This window comes from Arachis ipaensis, chromosome B7 (assembly GCF_059453495.1).
Source record: "Arachis ipaensis isolate K30076 ecotype BB chromosome B7, ASM5945349v1, whole genome shotgun sequence".
NCBI classification, from domain to species: Eukaryota; Viridiplantae; Streptophyta; class Magnoliopsida; order Fabales; family Fabaceae; genus Arachis; species Arachis ipaensis.
The window spans coordinates 140,730,510-140,745,336 of NC_142442.1; the positions used below are offsets into that span (position 1 = coordinate 140,730,510).

General features: G+C 36.7%; 1 protein-coding gene across 1 annotated transcript; it reads right to left on the reverse strand.

Annotated features, from left to right (window-relative positions):
* Nucleotides 1-1,627: 1,627 nt before the first annotated feature.
* Nucleotides 1,628-5,189, reverse strand: LOC107606249 (Zinc finger (C3HC4-type RING finger) family protein). Its single transcript, XM_016308276.3, has 2 exons — nt 4,060-5,189; nt 1,628-3,965 (listed from the first exon to the last, which is right to left on the reverse strand). Exons 1-2 carry the CDS (start codon nt 4,417-4,419, stop codon nt 2,049-2,051), a joined length of 2,277 nt encoding a protein of 758 aa, XP_016163762.3. The 5' UTR covers nt 4,420-5,189; the 3' UTR covers nt 1,628-2,048.
* Nucleotides 5,190-14,827: the final 9,638 nt, after the last annotated feature.

Below are 14,827 nucleotides of genomic sequence, written 5' to 3' on the forward strand. Positions count from 1 at the left end.
ATCAATATTAAGCAAAAATACTAATATTTTTTTCATATATAAAATAATTTCTAACTTTTAAAGAGGTCAAAAGACAGTTTGAGCGAAACCAATGACCATCCAAAAAAGTATTAACTTTTTAATTATTTGAAAAATCATTGTCCAAACAATTTTGTTTTCTTTTTTAATTATTTTCTCTTTCTCAACATTAAATACTACGTGTTTTCTCCATCAAATCACATGAGCTATAATTGGAAGGGAGAAAATATGGCTTTAGCTTAATTTTTTTGTTGTCCGTATCTTTCAGGGAGAGAGACTAAGAAAAGCTGAGAACTAATCTCGGACACTTGTGATTGTTTTGGTTAGTGTTATTATGAACTCCCTTCCCTGTTTTTCTTTGCGAAAGCTCCACTACCGAAAATGAACCAGCTTTTTGTCGAAGTAGTTGCTCTAGCTATCTAGAGATATATGCTCTCGTTGCGAGAGAAAGAAGTATTTCACAAAGTTAAATAAGAGGTAGCTAAATGAGTAAATGTGGGCCTCCTAGTAAGACTACAAAGAGCGAAGCAAAGTAAGAGGGCCAATAAAACATGAATGAGATAGTGATGGATTGGAAAATTCAGGCACTTATTTGGGCTCCACATACAAACATTTCTGTGATTAACATCATCCTATTCTTGTGATTAACGAAAATGGCCCTCTCCCCATTAATGATCAACACCATCTTATGTTGCCGATTGGCAGTGCTGTTAGCACCAGCAGAGCATTGTGTGTATATAAAGAGCTTATGATTCAAGACCAAAAAAAAAAAAAAAAGCTTATGATTTGTATAACTTTGCTGCTATTTATAGTTTGAGGTAGATGACAACAAAATACAATAGTTAATGTAATGAAATTAGAGAGTTGGTTTACTTGGGTATATGGAAAGTGTCTTCTGCTTTTCAATATATAATTATAGAAAAATGTTAGATGACTAATTTTTTTTGTATTTGTTTTATATGTGAACCAATAATAATTAACTCTATTTTTTTTACTAAAAATATTAGCCTCTTAACACTCGCCATAATTATATTCATAGTATGAAATACACATTAGAATAATTTTTAGACAAAGATAATAGTTAAAATGTGAATTAGTATTATATCGGACAATTTTCTAAAATATGTAAAATCATCTAATTATGTTTCAACTAATATTTTACAAAAAAGCTGTTTTAATAATTTTCTTGTTTGTAGTTTCCACCTATTAATGTTTTTGCTGGGAAGTGAGATTTCCCATGTAGCATTGCGCAATGCATAGTATATATCTTTTCTTTTTTGGGTGTCTAATGCGTAGTATATCTCTTTCACTTATGATTGAATATTAATACTTTTGGTCCCTTCTTTTTTCATCTGAGTATGATTAACGTATGGCGAAAAAAGCTTCACATTGCCATATGAGATGTAATCATTTCTTCATCATTAAAGTTGTGTCCTCTACCATGTTTTTCACCCATAAAGATTATTTTAGCCCCTTTGAGAGTCCGTTCCCTAATAATTAGCAGCACAAACCCACTTCATCCAAACGACAACCAGAATCTCAAACTATCCCAACATCTATCATATCCAAAAAGCCAATAACCGAAAAAAGAACGAAAAAAGAAAAGTAATTCTACAAACATAGCATAACAGCATATACAACTTTTCCATGCCTTCCATAGAAGCACCGTCACATATAAGTTTCGAGTAGTGTCTTGTTTGTTTTTATCATCACAAAAGTGTGTGTGTATACATGATGGAATTCAAGAAGTAAAGTACTACACATCATCTCCTGAGCTCTGAATACTCAAAAGCAAATGATTGAACATTCTAAAAACCAAAAATTAAAAAAGCACAAAACAACAAACAACTAACTAACCAATCAATATCTCAAATTATACAATGGGGCATACCCCTAATTATATAACTCCCTTTCCCCTCTGTAGCCATCTTCTATATCAGAAAGAGCCATCACCAAATGTTCTAATTTCCCCCTTTTTTTTAATATATAATTAAAATTACAAATAAAAATTAAAAAAGAAAAAGAAAAAACTAAAACCTAGCATTTTCAAAGCCGTGCAAGTCGCTGACTCTATTCAATGACTTCTTGATCATGGCCATCTTAGCCAGCTTCTCGGCGGCTTGCCAAGCCGATGTCGGCGTAAGCGGCTCGCCGTTCTCATCCACAAAACTCGTTTCCTTATCCCTATGATCTCCCCCTCTCCGCCGCGACTGCATCGCTATCATATGCTGCTGCTGGACCTGAACCTGCTCCATCTGAACCTTCTGATGCTTCAGCCAATGAATCTCTGCCAGCTCAGCCTCCAAACCTCGAACATATTCCGAACCCGAACCAGATTGCAAAATAAGCGCGCGAGCCGAAGCAAGCAAATGGTGCGCGCTGGTGAAATCGTTACCGTGATCCACCAGTCTTCTAGACTCAGCTACGGCGCGCGTCGTGATGAACAAGTTCCTCAGCTTCTCGACTCTTGCGCCGGAAGAACAACGCGTGCTCTGCGGTGGTGGCACCACGAGTCCCTGCTCCCGACCGTACACAATCTCTTGGCTGGCAGGGTCCTTGTATAGGCACCGTACGGTGATGACGTGGCGAGTGGTGAAAGCGGGAACGGGAACTCGAAGCTCAACAAGGAGCTCCCTCTCTTCCTCCGCGTAAAGATCGCCGAGCCTCACGGCGCCGCAGCTCAGAAGCGTTGGCCTTCCGCCGCAAGAGTATATAGCACTGATTTCAGCGGAGTCGCACTGCACGCCGAGCTGGACTCTAAGATCTTGAACCACCACGCTTAATAAGCCGCCCACGCGCTTCGCGAACGCGTCCTCTGAAGGTTCGTTGCTGTAACCGCTTTTTGTGCCGAAACCGGATGAGTGAACCGGGATCTCGATGTGTGCGAACCGAGTCGATGACACGTGGCTTGATGGTTTTCGTTGATTGGATTTGTTGCTTGCTTGGACTCTCTCGTCTTGGCCGTCCGACAGGAGCATCACGCTCGCTACAGGATTTCTCTCTCTCCGATCTTCCAAGACTTTCGTCGCTTTGCGGAGTGCCTCGCCGGCGTTGCCGTTTCCGCCTTGGCCAGCGACAAGGCGGTCGAGGATGCGGCGAGCCATGCGCTGTCCCTGAGGTGTCATTCTCCGCAACGGTAAGAGCCGTTTGGGCGACGCGGAGAAGGCCACGATCGAGAGCCTATCTGCGGGGCCGAGTGATGAGATAACCAAACGCATCGCTCTCTTCAGCATGAGCAGCTTCGCGCCGGTCATGGTTCCTCCAACGTCAAGAACCGTCACAAGATCTATCGGTGCTCGCTGTTGCGACATGTTCCGCACCGGAGTAAGCGGCGGTGGTGGCGGAGCCTTCACTTTGAGCACCAAAGCGTAGGTCTCGTGAGTTCTTGAGACGGAAATGACGGCACACTCCGGCATGAGCTTCACCTGAACGGTCCTGGAATCTGCCTCAATATTTTGAAACTCGTCAGAGTAGGATTTGACTGAGGAAGCAGAAGATTTTGGATTAACGAAGAATCCTTGAAATTCACCGGCATCGTCTTCGTCGTCTTCGTCTTCCGCTTTTTCATCAGCTTCAGGAATCGGAATAATCCTGCCGCCGGAGGTCGGAGAAAGGAGAGGTTCATCATCGTCGTAGAACCTAATCGACTCTGAATGCTTCTGTTGCTGAGGTGGCTCCACAGGGTTTGTGTTGAAAACTGAGGAATTGTTATTTTCTGTGGGATTCTTCATGTCGCTGGCATTCTGAGACTCTGAAGGGAGGTTCTTGTGCGCAGCAAGAAGTGGCACGTCTTTCCACGTAGCGTTGCAAACTGGGCACACAAGGCTACCTTGCTTGCGAACATGTGAAGCTATGCAAGGAAAGTGGAAAGCGTGGGCACATTCTGCAGTGTATATCGCAGTGCCTTGTCCCGTCTTCACGCTGTTCAAGCATATTCCGCAGCTACTCTGTTAAACGTGAAAAACAGCCAGAATTAAGAACCAAACGGTACAATAATTTTGAGTTTTGAATTTTTAACTTTGCATTGTACACAGTACACACCCTGAATTTGAAGCTGTTCTTGAATAGGGACAATTTGAGAGGGGAACGAGGTGAAGATGGATTTGAAGCTGCAAGCGTCTTGGGGGACTTGTTTGCTCTTGGCGTGCTTAATTTGCTTGCAACTCTGGGGCTCTCATTTGATGCAGCTGCTTCGGCGATTGTACGGCAACGCAGGCTTGGGCTTGAAACGGATTGAGATTGCTGTTGATGCAACCTTGGAGTGGAAGGATTGCTGAGGAAACCGAGTCTGCCACAGCTTCTCGGGCTTGGGCTTGGGCTTGAGCTTCTACGATGCTTGTTATCGGATAGGGTGGATTCTGGGTCGCGTGTGCAAAAGGCTCTTCTCCAACCAGTTCCCATTTTTCAAAGACCAAAAGGTGTGAGATGAGGAGAAAAAAAAGAAAAGACAGAACTAATCCACAATGAGAATAGCAGGTGCCTTCTTCCTTAGCTTCTATCCCTTTCTATCGCTTTTTATTATTACTATATAATAGTATTGCTTTTGCTGGAATGAGAAGGAGAAGGAAAAGAAAGGAATAGTTTTGTTTGTTTTGTTTTAATGGATCTGGAGGTGGCACAGAAGACAAACGAATTCAGTGAGTAGAGCATGGGATCAAACGGAAAATAAAACAAAGAGACAAACTCAAACCCGCACTAATAAGATAAAAATGATAAAGATATACACTCAATTGTCCAGCCTAGGCTATTCTGTTCCTCTCTCTCTCTCTCTCTCTCTCTCTCTCTCTTATATTGAGAAACGCAAAAAGATCTCTGCAATTAAACGCCTTGAGAGAGATCTGTCTTACCCCCTTTCTCTCTCCCCCCTTTTAACTTGTACAAAAAGGGAAGGCCCCTCGTCCTTTAAATAATTTATATAGTATAGTATTATATAATACACAGGCCTAATTATTAATTAAACTGAGTTCATCAAAGAATTACCAGGATTAATACCCTAATACACATGTTTCACCCACCTTAACCGCCACTTGTTGGTTGGTTATCTTGAATTAACCGGTCAAACCCAACTACCTATTAAATTTATTTATTTTTTTGCCATTGTATTCTGTCTCACCAAACACTGATCATCGTTCATCACCGACCTGTTGTGAGGCCACAAGTTGATCATAACCAAACAGAAGATAAAATATATATAACGCCTGCCTATCTATCCATCTACTGCTCCCATCCATGCACATCACCTTGTGACGCATCCACAGGGTACACGTGCCTTAGCTTTCACTTCTCACCTTCCAAATTTGATCCAAAATAATAGTATTGAACTAATGCGACATTGGCCTCATACTTATTTTGGTTCCTGTAAATACATGAATGAATCATTTTAGTTTTTAAGTTTATAATAGATTAGAATCATTTAATTTACATGGACTCAAATCAACTTGTTCGCAGTGAATTTGATGGTATATAGTGAATGTTATGTGTGTACTTGAAATCCCACGGCTGAAGCTGAACGCTTAGAATGGCCGTCTGATTAGTCACATCCTGATCAGTGATCACCATCGTGATGAATATCCCATCCGTGAGGCTGAGAGTGACAGTAACACACAAAAAACTGTGGAGCCTGTGTGCAACAGACTGAGAGAAATGGACCACTAGGGAGACCCACTCTTCTAACAAATTCCAAATTTTTACTACAGACTGCGACTTCACAAGTTTACATGCCTATTGAGTATATACATGTACAACCCCAAAAATTTTACCCTGAGCTTGAACCTCGGATTACAGTGTAGTAATTTTCACTGCAGTAAAAAGAGGGGAGTGGACACAGTAAAAACCTAGATGTCAGTGTGTGAGGGCAGGGACAGGTTTAGGAAGTAGAGTAGTAGTGTAGTACACTGTTCCATGCATGTCTCACTGTCTTGGGCCGTTGTATTAATTGGCGCAGATTGGAGTACAGAAAGGTTAATACATCAATTGCCATAAAAAGATTCAGAATTTATACAAAAGACTCACTGATCACACATTCACATGACCCGTCCCTTCTTGGTCTGTCAGTAGTTTGGAGACCCAACCAAACACACTCTTATTATCCTTTGGTAATAAAACCTCATTATACATCCACTATCCTTCTCCATAAAGTTTAAACTATTAATTTAAAGCCATTATTACCCTTATGGCATAAACAGCATCACATTAACATGCTTTATGCCCCCACCTGCTTGGCCTAGTTAGCCAAGTCTAATACTATTAATAATGAATGAATTTGATTATTCACCCAAAGCCATAACAAGAGGGGTCCTCTTTGTTTTTCCACTTTTCTTTCTTCAAAATTCAAAAAGTGTATTATTTTAACCACTTGTATGAGCGTACAATAGTTAGTAAAATAAACAATTGTTACATGTAGCTAGAGTAGAGACTAGAGTTGGAGAAAGAATCGAATAAAAAAGGTGGATGGAGAAAGTTCTTGGATAAGTGCAAGGCCACCAAATTCAACCACTAGGAGTGGGTTTCTTAAAACCAGCAAAACGAGGCAGAGAGGGAGTCACAGAGGGGGGTTGGTACCTTCCCAAAAGGACATAGTAACTTATATATATTTAGAGAGAGAGAGAGATTTGACTGGCAGTGTAGTGTCATCAAAGAGTCAATAATTTCGACACGAACGGCGTTTGGGCATCTAAAGGATGCTGACGTTTTCAGAGAGGTCATACTCACAAAGCTTTAAGCTTAGCTCGTGCATTGCATTGTGCATTGCATAGCATAGGGAGAAAACATCGCTCGCCACTCATAAAAACTGCGTTTGTCAAATCTCTCAATTGTCAACTCACCCCGGGAATATAGTATGCACTATTCAGTATGCATGCTATGCCATATCCATTTAGTAATATTTTATGCCTTATCATTCTCACTTTCTCACTTATAATTTTTGTTGAGAAATAATAAACTATCATAATTTATTATTTTTTATTATTATTTAATTATTAATTTAATTTTTTAGTCTAATAATTTAATAATATATTTTATTTTATATTTTTAAATATTAATAATTAACTAATTATTAAAAATAATTAATTTTAAAAATTTTTTAATATTTTTCTTTTTTTGCCAATTCTACTATATTTTTTATTTAATGTTTAACTTTATTTTAATTTATTTTTTATAGTAAATTTTAAATTTTATATTTTTAATAAAATATTAATGATTTAATTATTTTTAACAATTAGACACAAAATTTTAAACACCATAACAAATTTTTTTTTCTTTTCTTTTTTGTATATAAATAAAGAAGAGTGTATATTACTAAGATATATAGAAAAACAATACAAGAAAATCAAGAACAAATGATTCTCCATTTTTTAAATTATTTTCACCTTGTTTGAAAGACTTATTAAAAGCTCTTAATTTTCACTAAGTTTATTTCACGATCATACAATTTGTTTCTTTAAAAAAAGAAAAAACTTTTTTAGTCTACATTTAGTCAATTTTGTGTTCAATTTTTTTATTGGGTAGTTATTAGTTAAAAAAGAAATGTCTTCCCTAATTTAACCATTAAAGCTAGAAGAATTGTATTCTAACCAAACCCTCTACTCTAGATGATAATGTTATATTGCAAAGTGTCACAAATTTGCTTCTTTCCTGAATCAGCGAACCTAATAAGATAATCAAGAAAAACCAATCTAAGATTCTCAGCTGTAATATTCATCTTTTAACCTAATCATTATTTTTAATTTATTATTGCCGACGCTTTTCAGTTTTTCTTTATCTATATAGCTAGCTAAGTTAGGCAGCTAACTAAAGTCACTTTGGATTAAAAATAAATGGATTTCACCGGTAATTCGATTTCTTCTAGACAAAAGATTTCGTGTAGGATAAAAATTTCACTTTATGCTCTCTTTAAAAATTTGCTTCTCTTCTTTAAGGATGGTCTCAAGGCTACCTGGGTTTAGCTTGTGTTTAAACCAATTTTTTGCCTTATTGCCTTTGTTTGGGGAGACATCACTCGATCCCCCTATGATAAAAGAACAGCTTAATTTAAAACCTAGAAGGGAACGAGGACAATTTATTCCAACAAAATAATTAAGATTGTTAGTTAAGATCTATTATTCCTTAAAAGAACTTGATGAGTTTCTACTCTACTAATTATTCTAGTGCCACCAAGTACACAGTTCATCATGAAGGAAAAAAAAAAATAGTGGCACAGTTGATAATGACAATAACTTATTATTAAATGTGTGAGAACTTTCTTTTAATGAAAAGTTCTTCATACAAGATAGTAGTAGTAATAATAATTAATATTACGTCTCTTATATTTAATTACTACTAGGATTATTTGCTTGCTTAGAGGGAAATGGGAGTAGCATAGCATGTAGTAGCTGATGGTGTAGCCAGCAAAAGCAGTGTGCCATTTATTTCAAATGAAAGATATGCATATCGTCAAGGGCCCACGAGGGGCACTTAAACGCATTATGTGGTCAACAAAATTAATGCATGCACATCAGTACATGATTGTGAGTACCGAGGTAGTTATGTGTTTTTCAATGTATGTGACGAATTTGCCAGTTTGCGATTTATTGTGGCTAATTTTTTTTGTTCATGGAAGTGAGATAAGTAATATATTAAAACATCGTAATTTTAGTATTTTTAAAATTATAGAAGTTATATAAATGGGGGATGTGATTTTTGTACTTTAAATTTTTTTAAATAGAAATTAGATGGTCGGAATTTAGAAATCGAATAGTCTAATTTCTAAAATTTTTAAAAGTAGGAAAGTCTAATTTTTTATTTTAAATTAAATGGTATCATATTTAAAATTAACACTTCAATAATTTATATTCTAAAAAAATATTATTGTTAATTTAATATTAAAAATAAAAAATAATTTATTATCTATTAACATTTTTAAAGTGTTAATAATTAAATTAATTTTTTAAAGATAAGTTATTTTTATTTTTTATCATTCTATTAATAATTTTTATTAATAATTGATTATATAAAATATTAATTAATAACATACATGATATGATATTTAGTATGTTCAATTAAATATTGAACAAACACATTTATAAAAATATATCAATTTATTCATTAGGTTATATTAGGATTAAGATTTATATAATTAAAAAATAAAATAAATTCATAAAATTTCATAAACAACATCTAATTAAATATATTAGAAATTATATATGTTCTTGTAAAGATACTCTATCCGAGCTATACGTTGGTTCTCCATCGATTTTGTATGCCTGATAGCTTTGGCCGGTTAAATGATATCCTCTTGAACTTGGACCCGAGTGTGGTACCTGTAAAAAGGGCTCCGACGTCCAAGTCAGTAGAAAAATAAACTAAGTAAAGAATATATATGATTGCGGATATAATTCCGAGATTGTTTTCGAGAAGAAGTATTTTTCTTATCTGCTTTCATTGATGCCACAATCTTGTTTTATAACTTGGTTTGTATCTCAACAGTCAGTTTCTTTCGAAATTTTGGTGAGCGATCTAGGTCCGAGATTGTGGGAAGCGTTCTGTTGAGATGGAGCCGTTACGTCCGAAATATAACTCGATTTCGTCCGAGATCTTAGGGGTACAATACAATATATATTATTAATTATTGATAAAAAATTATTAATAAAATTATAAAAAAATTATAATCTTTAAAATATTAATTTAATTAATAATATTTTTTATGAATACATTTAAAAAATAACTTATTTTTTAAGAATTAATTTCACTATTAAACTCATTTAAATTTTAACTACTATAATGCTAGCAAGAGAAGGAGGAGATTTATATATAGGGAAGAAGAATATACAGGAGTGAATTCTACTCCTACTTTTGATAAACTATAGATACTACTACTACTTACAATATTAAAGCATTTTATTCTTTAATTAATACGGTTTAAAGCATGTATAGTTAGAAAGGAAGAACTCTGACTATTTTAAAAGACGATCTTGCTAACTAAGAATATATATATATAGCGTAATTATACAATATTTGTACTTGAAAAAAATAATGAATATCTTTCCTATGTGCATACGCAACAGTTTGATAGCGATCCAAGAGTTCCAATACATTATATATAAAATTTTTTAAATGTATTCGAAACATCGATATTTTAATAATTTTAATTATAATATATATGAATTAAAATCAACAATTAAGATTATTGAAATATCGATGTGAAACAATTACGGGTATTTTAGAACATGCTAGGACGAAATAATATTCTTCGAAAATGTTCTTTTTCGAGTGTACTCTATTACGTGTGTGTTTATAAATGCAAATAAAATATTTTATCTCCAATTATTATTTGAGTTATATATGATTATATAAAGGTGATTATTATTCACTGTATTCATATAAAAACGATAAAAAAAAAAAACTATTCAATAATTTAATATATATATAACTAAATTATTATATAATAACTTTGAATGATCATCTTTATATTTAAATAACTTCAATGCATCATATATGTTGTCAGCAGGCTTCAAAACGTTATATATATACACAATAAATCAATAATTAGTGGCAATTCCGTGGTTTTAACTATTAGAACAACTTTCTTTCCAAAAAAAAAAAAAAGAAAAAAGAAAAAAAAAAAAAACTTAACGAGAATAACTAGCTATTATTAAATGGTAGAGTAACATGACCAAACAGCATATAACTTTTTGACTAAGTATAGAGCAGGTAACATATATAAAATATTCGGATATCATGGCATTGGTATCCAAAACACCAACTTCTTTAGTTTAATACTCCCTTCATCATCACTTTCTTTAATTTCTCCCTTTCCAAATCTCAAATAAGAGATGCTTATATAAATATATCGTAATAAGAGTAGAAGGTATGATTCAGTGTCAATCATTGACATGTGGCTCGATAGTCAAAATTAAATTCACACGTAAACACTATAGTAATAGTGCTATTATTCCTTAATCATAGAGTTATTTTTGCTTTTTCACGTATATTAATATAAATTAATATTATATCATGATACAATTTATGTTTTTAATATGAAAAAATATAGATAGACAATAAAAATATTAAAAAATATGAACAATAGATGTATTAGATATTTATTTTATTAGGTGTGCGGATAGTTATTCTAATATTAAGATTCAGGTGAATAATTTAAAAGTGTAATGTGTTTTTATTTGATTAGTAGTTATTCATGTTGTTCAAAAAAATCATTGGTTACCCAATATAACTCTTTTAATATATATAGAATTATAGATAGATCACGTCTCTGGTGGCCATGGTTTTTTGACGTGTACCCCCAACAAACTCGGCAACCCTACCATCATCATAACCGACCTACGAATCTGGACTTAATGGTACAGTCTCCCTTCTAAACTTAATCACGGCTCTACACAAGTCAAAGATGCCAGCAACGGCACTCACCAAGAATATCGGAACAAACGAACTACAACTAACACACCACTTGCCTATAAAACCAAGCCGAGTAATTCATAAACACCAGGTCACAGAATCCACTCTATTTTTATTACTCTCGTATTTCATTACTCATGTACTTACTTGAGCGTCGGAGTCCCTTTTACAGGTGCTCTCGCCGCCGTGTTTCAAAGTACCAAGGTGTATTTGTGACGCCACTCCCGGACGACGTTTGACTCGGTTCAGGAATTACAACTGCCCGAAGGGTCATATACCTCGGCTAACCAGGACGGAACAGTTTTGATGGTTAATAATAGCTAACTATCAAATGAAAAACTGACAAATGGAATGCGAAATAGTTTGATTAAGCTTTGATTAAGAGATTAAGAAGGATGACTGATTTCTCTTTTATTGCGGAGATAGTAATAAAAATAAGTGATGTCCAAAGGGAATGAATGTCAATTAAAAAAATATGCTTGAAGTTGAGAAAGCAGACATTGGTTGTGTTGGGCCTAGTCGTCGGAGGTATGGCGGAAGGGGAAAGCTGTTTAATGGTGAAGAAGGGGAATAAGGTGATTTTTTTTTAGGTTCACAGTATTCTCTAACTCGATAGGTAAAGAATTAATCCGTCGCAGATCTGAGTTTTATTAAAGGATCAGCCACTAGTTAACGAGTTTCTATATGTACAAGGTGGAATTCGAATCTGATCCATACCAACAACCTCGGCTTCAGTAGCATTGACCGAGCATTACCTAACAGCAAAAGAATCTTCGGGATATCACTAACAACCGAGATTCTCACCTCAACAAACTACATCAGAGCTCCCCTAAAAATCTGGCTACCAGCTCAGCATAAAACGCAACATCTAACCCTCCTCGGGGTCAGAAAACATAGAGAGAGATACCACTCCATAAGGGTTGAGAAAATATAGATCCTGGCACTAATTTATTGTTCTCATCTTTATTTACTCTCTCTTAAGAAAAATCACTAACTTGAGCGTCAGAGTCTCTTTTGCAGGTTCCACGCCAAGCCCATCTCAGTTCCGAGGATAACTTCCCAAGCCAGTGGATATTTGTAGAGGAAGTGCACGTCCGAGCTATAGCTTGGAAGAGTATCCTTTGTAAGAACATTTGGCGACCACCGTGGGGCCCGACTTGTTCGACCCAGATTATCCCCTTCTGCCATTTTTCTTTCAAGATCACCACACATGGCAGACAACGGAATCCAACCTCCCACAACTGTTGAACTGAGGACAATAATGGCAGATCTTCATGCCGAGGTTCGAAAAATAGCCGAACAATCGTCCAAGAATCTTGGAGGGAGTAGTACTCATGCTCGAGAAACAGAGCCAATAGAGATTACTCCGCCAAAGATGAAGCTTACACTCGATAACTCCTTCTCGGAAAGTGTCATGAGTGTTCAGATGCCAAAGAATTTCGTGCTCCCCACCGGGCTCAAACCATACGAAGGATTCGGCGACCCACGCGTACACATCATAAAGATTCAATCTATGATGTTCTTTAACGGTGCATCTGACCCTGTACTCTGTAGATCTTTTCCAACTTATTTAGATGGTGCCGCTTTACTTTGGTTTTCTAAGATTCCTGTAGGTTCCATCTCTTGCTTTGAAGATTTGGCAAGATCCTTTATTGACTATTTCGCAGCTTCAAGAATATATGTGCACGGGTCGGATTACCTCAGCACCATTAAACAGGGTCAACATGAAAGTCTGAAGGACTACATGACAAGGTTCGCCAAGGCGACCATGGAGATCCCAGATCTCGACTCCAAGGTGTATCTCCACGCACTGAAGAGCGGCCTTAGACCAGGAAAATTCCAGGAGACAATAGCCATAACCAAACTCAGAACGTTAGAAGAATTTCGTGAAAGGGCAACTAGACAGATGGAAATCAAAGAGCTTAGAGAAGCTCGGCGAACTGACAAACCACAACCTCGGCAAGAAGAGGAAAAACACCCCAAGACATTGAGTCACAAGGACAATAAGAAGTTCTTCAAGTTGACACCGAAATATGATGCCTATACCCAGTTCAATACAAGGAGAGAACACATCATCAAGGAGATATTAAATGCGAAAATCACCAAGCCACCTAGCAGAGCAGGCTTGTATCAAGACCAGAGATACGTCGACAAATCGAAACACTGCACCTTATATCAAAAGTTCGCCACACAACCGACGAGTGCGTGATCGCCAAAGACCTTCTAGTAAGGTTGGCCAAACAAGGCCACCTGGACAAGTATATAGGCAGCCGAAGACAACACACTCGACGGAACATTACTGACCTCTAACCAGAACAAAATCCGAATACTACAGAAAATACCAAGTCTCAGCCACCACCAATAATGGGAGTTATAAACTGCATTTCGGGAGGATTTGCAAGAGGTGGACATACAAACTCGGCAAGAAAACGAAGTTATAGAACCATGTTAGCGGTCCAGAGGACGGAGGAAACAACCACGCATCCACTAGCTTTACCTACCATAACATTCGAACAAACTGATTACCAAGCGTCAACTACCAACCTTGACGATCCAGTGGTGATGCAATCCAAGCAGGAGATCTTCTCGTTAGGAAAGTGTTACTTGATCCTGGTAGCAGCGCGAATGTCTTCTTTTACTTCACCTTCCAGAAAATGAAACTCAGCACAAATGTGATGCAACCCTCCTCAGAAGAGTTGGTTGGCTTCTCAGGGGAACGAGTTTCTATCCTGGGAAGCATATGGTTAAAAATAACAATAGGAGAGCATCCCCTATGCAAAACAAAATATGTGCAGTTCCTAGTGGTTGACTGCCCCAGCCCATACAACATAATCCTGGGTAGACCGTCTTTAAATTCCTTTTATGCTATCGTATCCACTGTTCACTTGTGTGTCAAATTTCAAGCAAATAACGATAGAACAGCGACCGTGTACTCCAACCAAATAGAAGCTAGGCGATGCTATAACGAGAGCTTAAAATCAAATCAGAAAACAACTCAAGAATCGAGCACCAAAAAGAGACTTCCCGCGTATCAAACATCTCAGGAACAGCCGACCTGGATCCCCGAGACGACCCACAGAACAGGCCATCACCAACAGATGATCTCGAGAAGGTAATTTTGGACACCAATGATAGTCATGTTACTTACATAAGTTGTTCACTCCCCGCAGGAATCAAACAACACATTATCAACATACTTCGAAGAAATGCTGACCTCTTTGCATGGACCCCGGCAGACGTGCCAGGCATTGATCCAAACTTCATATGCCACAGGCTACAAATCGATCCAAAGATCCAACCTATAGCACAATAGAAAAGAAACCTGGGCAATGAAAAGAGGTCGACATGCCTAGAAAAAACATAGAAACTCCTAAAGGCTGGATTCATAAAAGAGCTATGTTTCACAACCTGGCTCTCCAAA

Excerpts from the sequence above, each read along its gene's own strand:
- LOC107606249 (XM_016308276.3), bottom strand. The coding sequence starts at position 4,419 with ATGGGAACTGGTTGGAGAAGAGCCTTTTGCACACGCGACCCAGAATCC. Across the intron at positions 3,966-4,059 it reads AGAACAGCTTCAAATTCAGG|AGTAGCTGCGGAATATGCTT; the intron begins GTGTGTACTGTG and ends CACGTTTAACAG.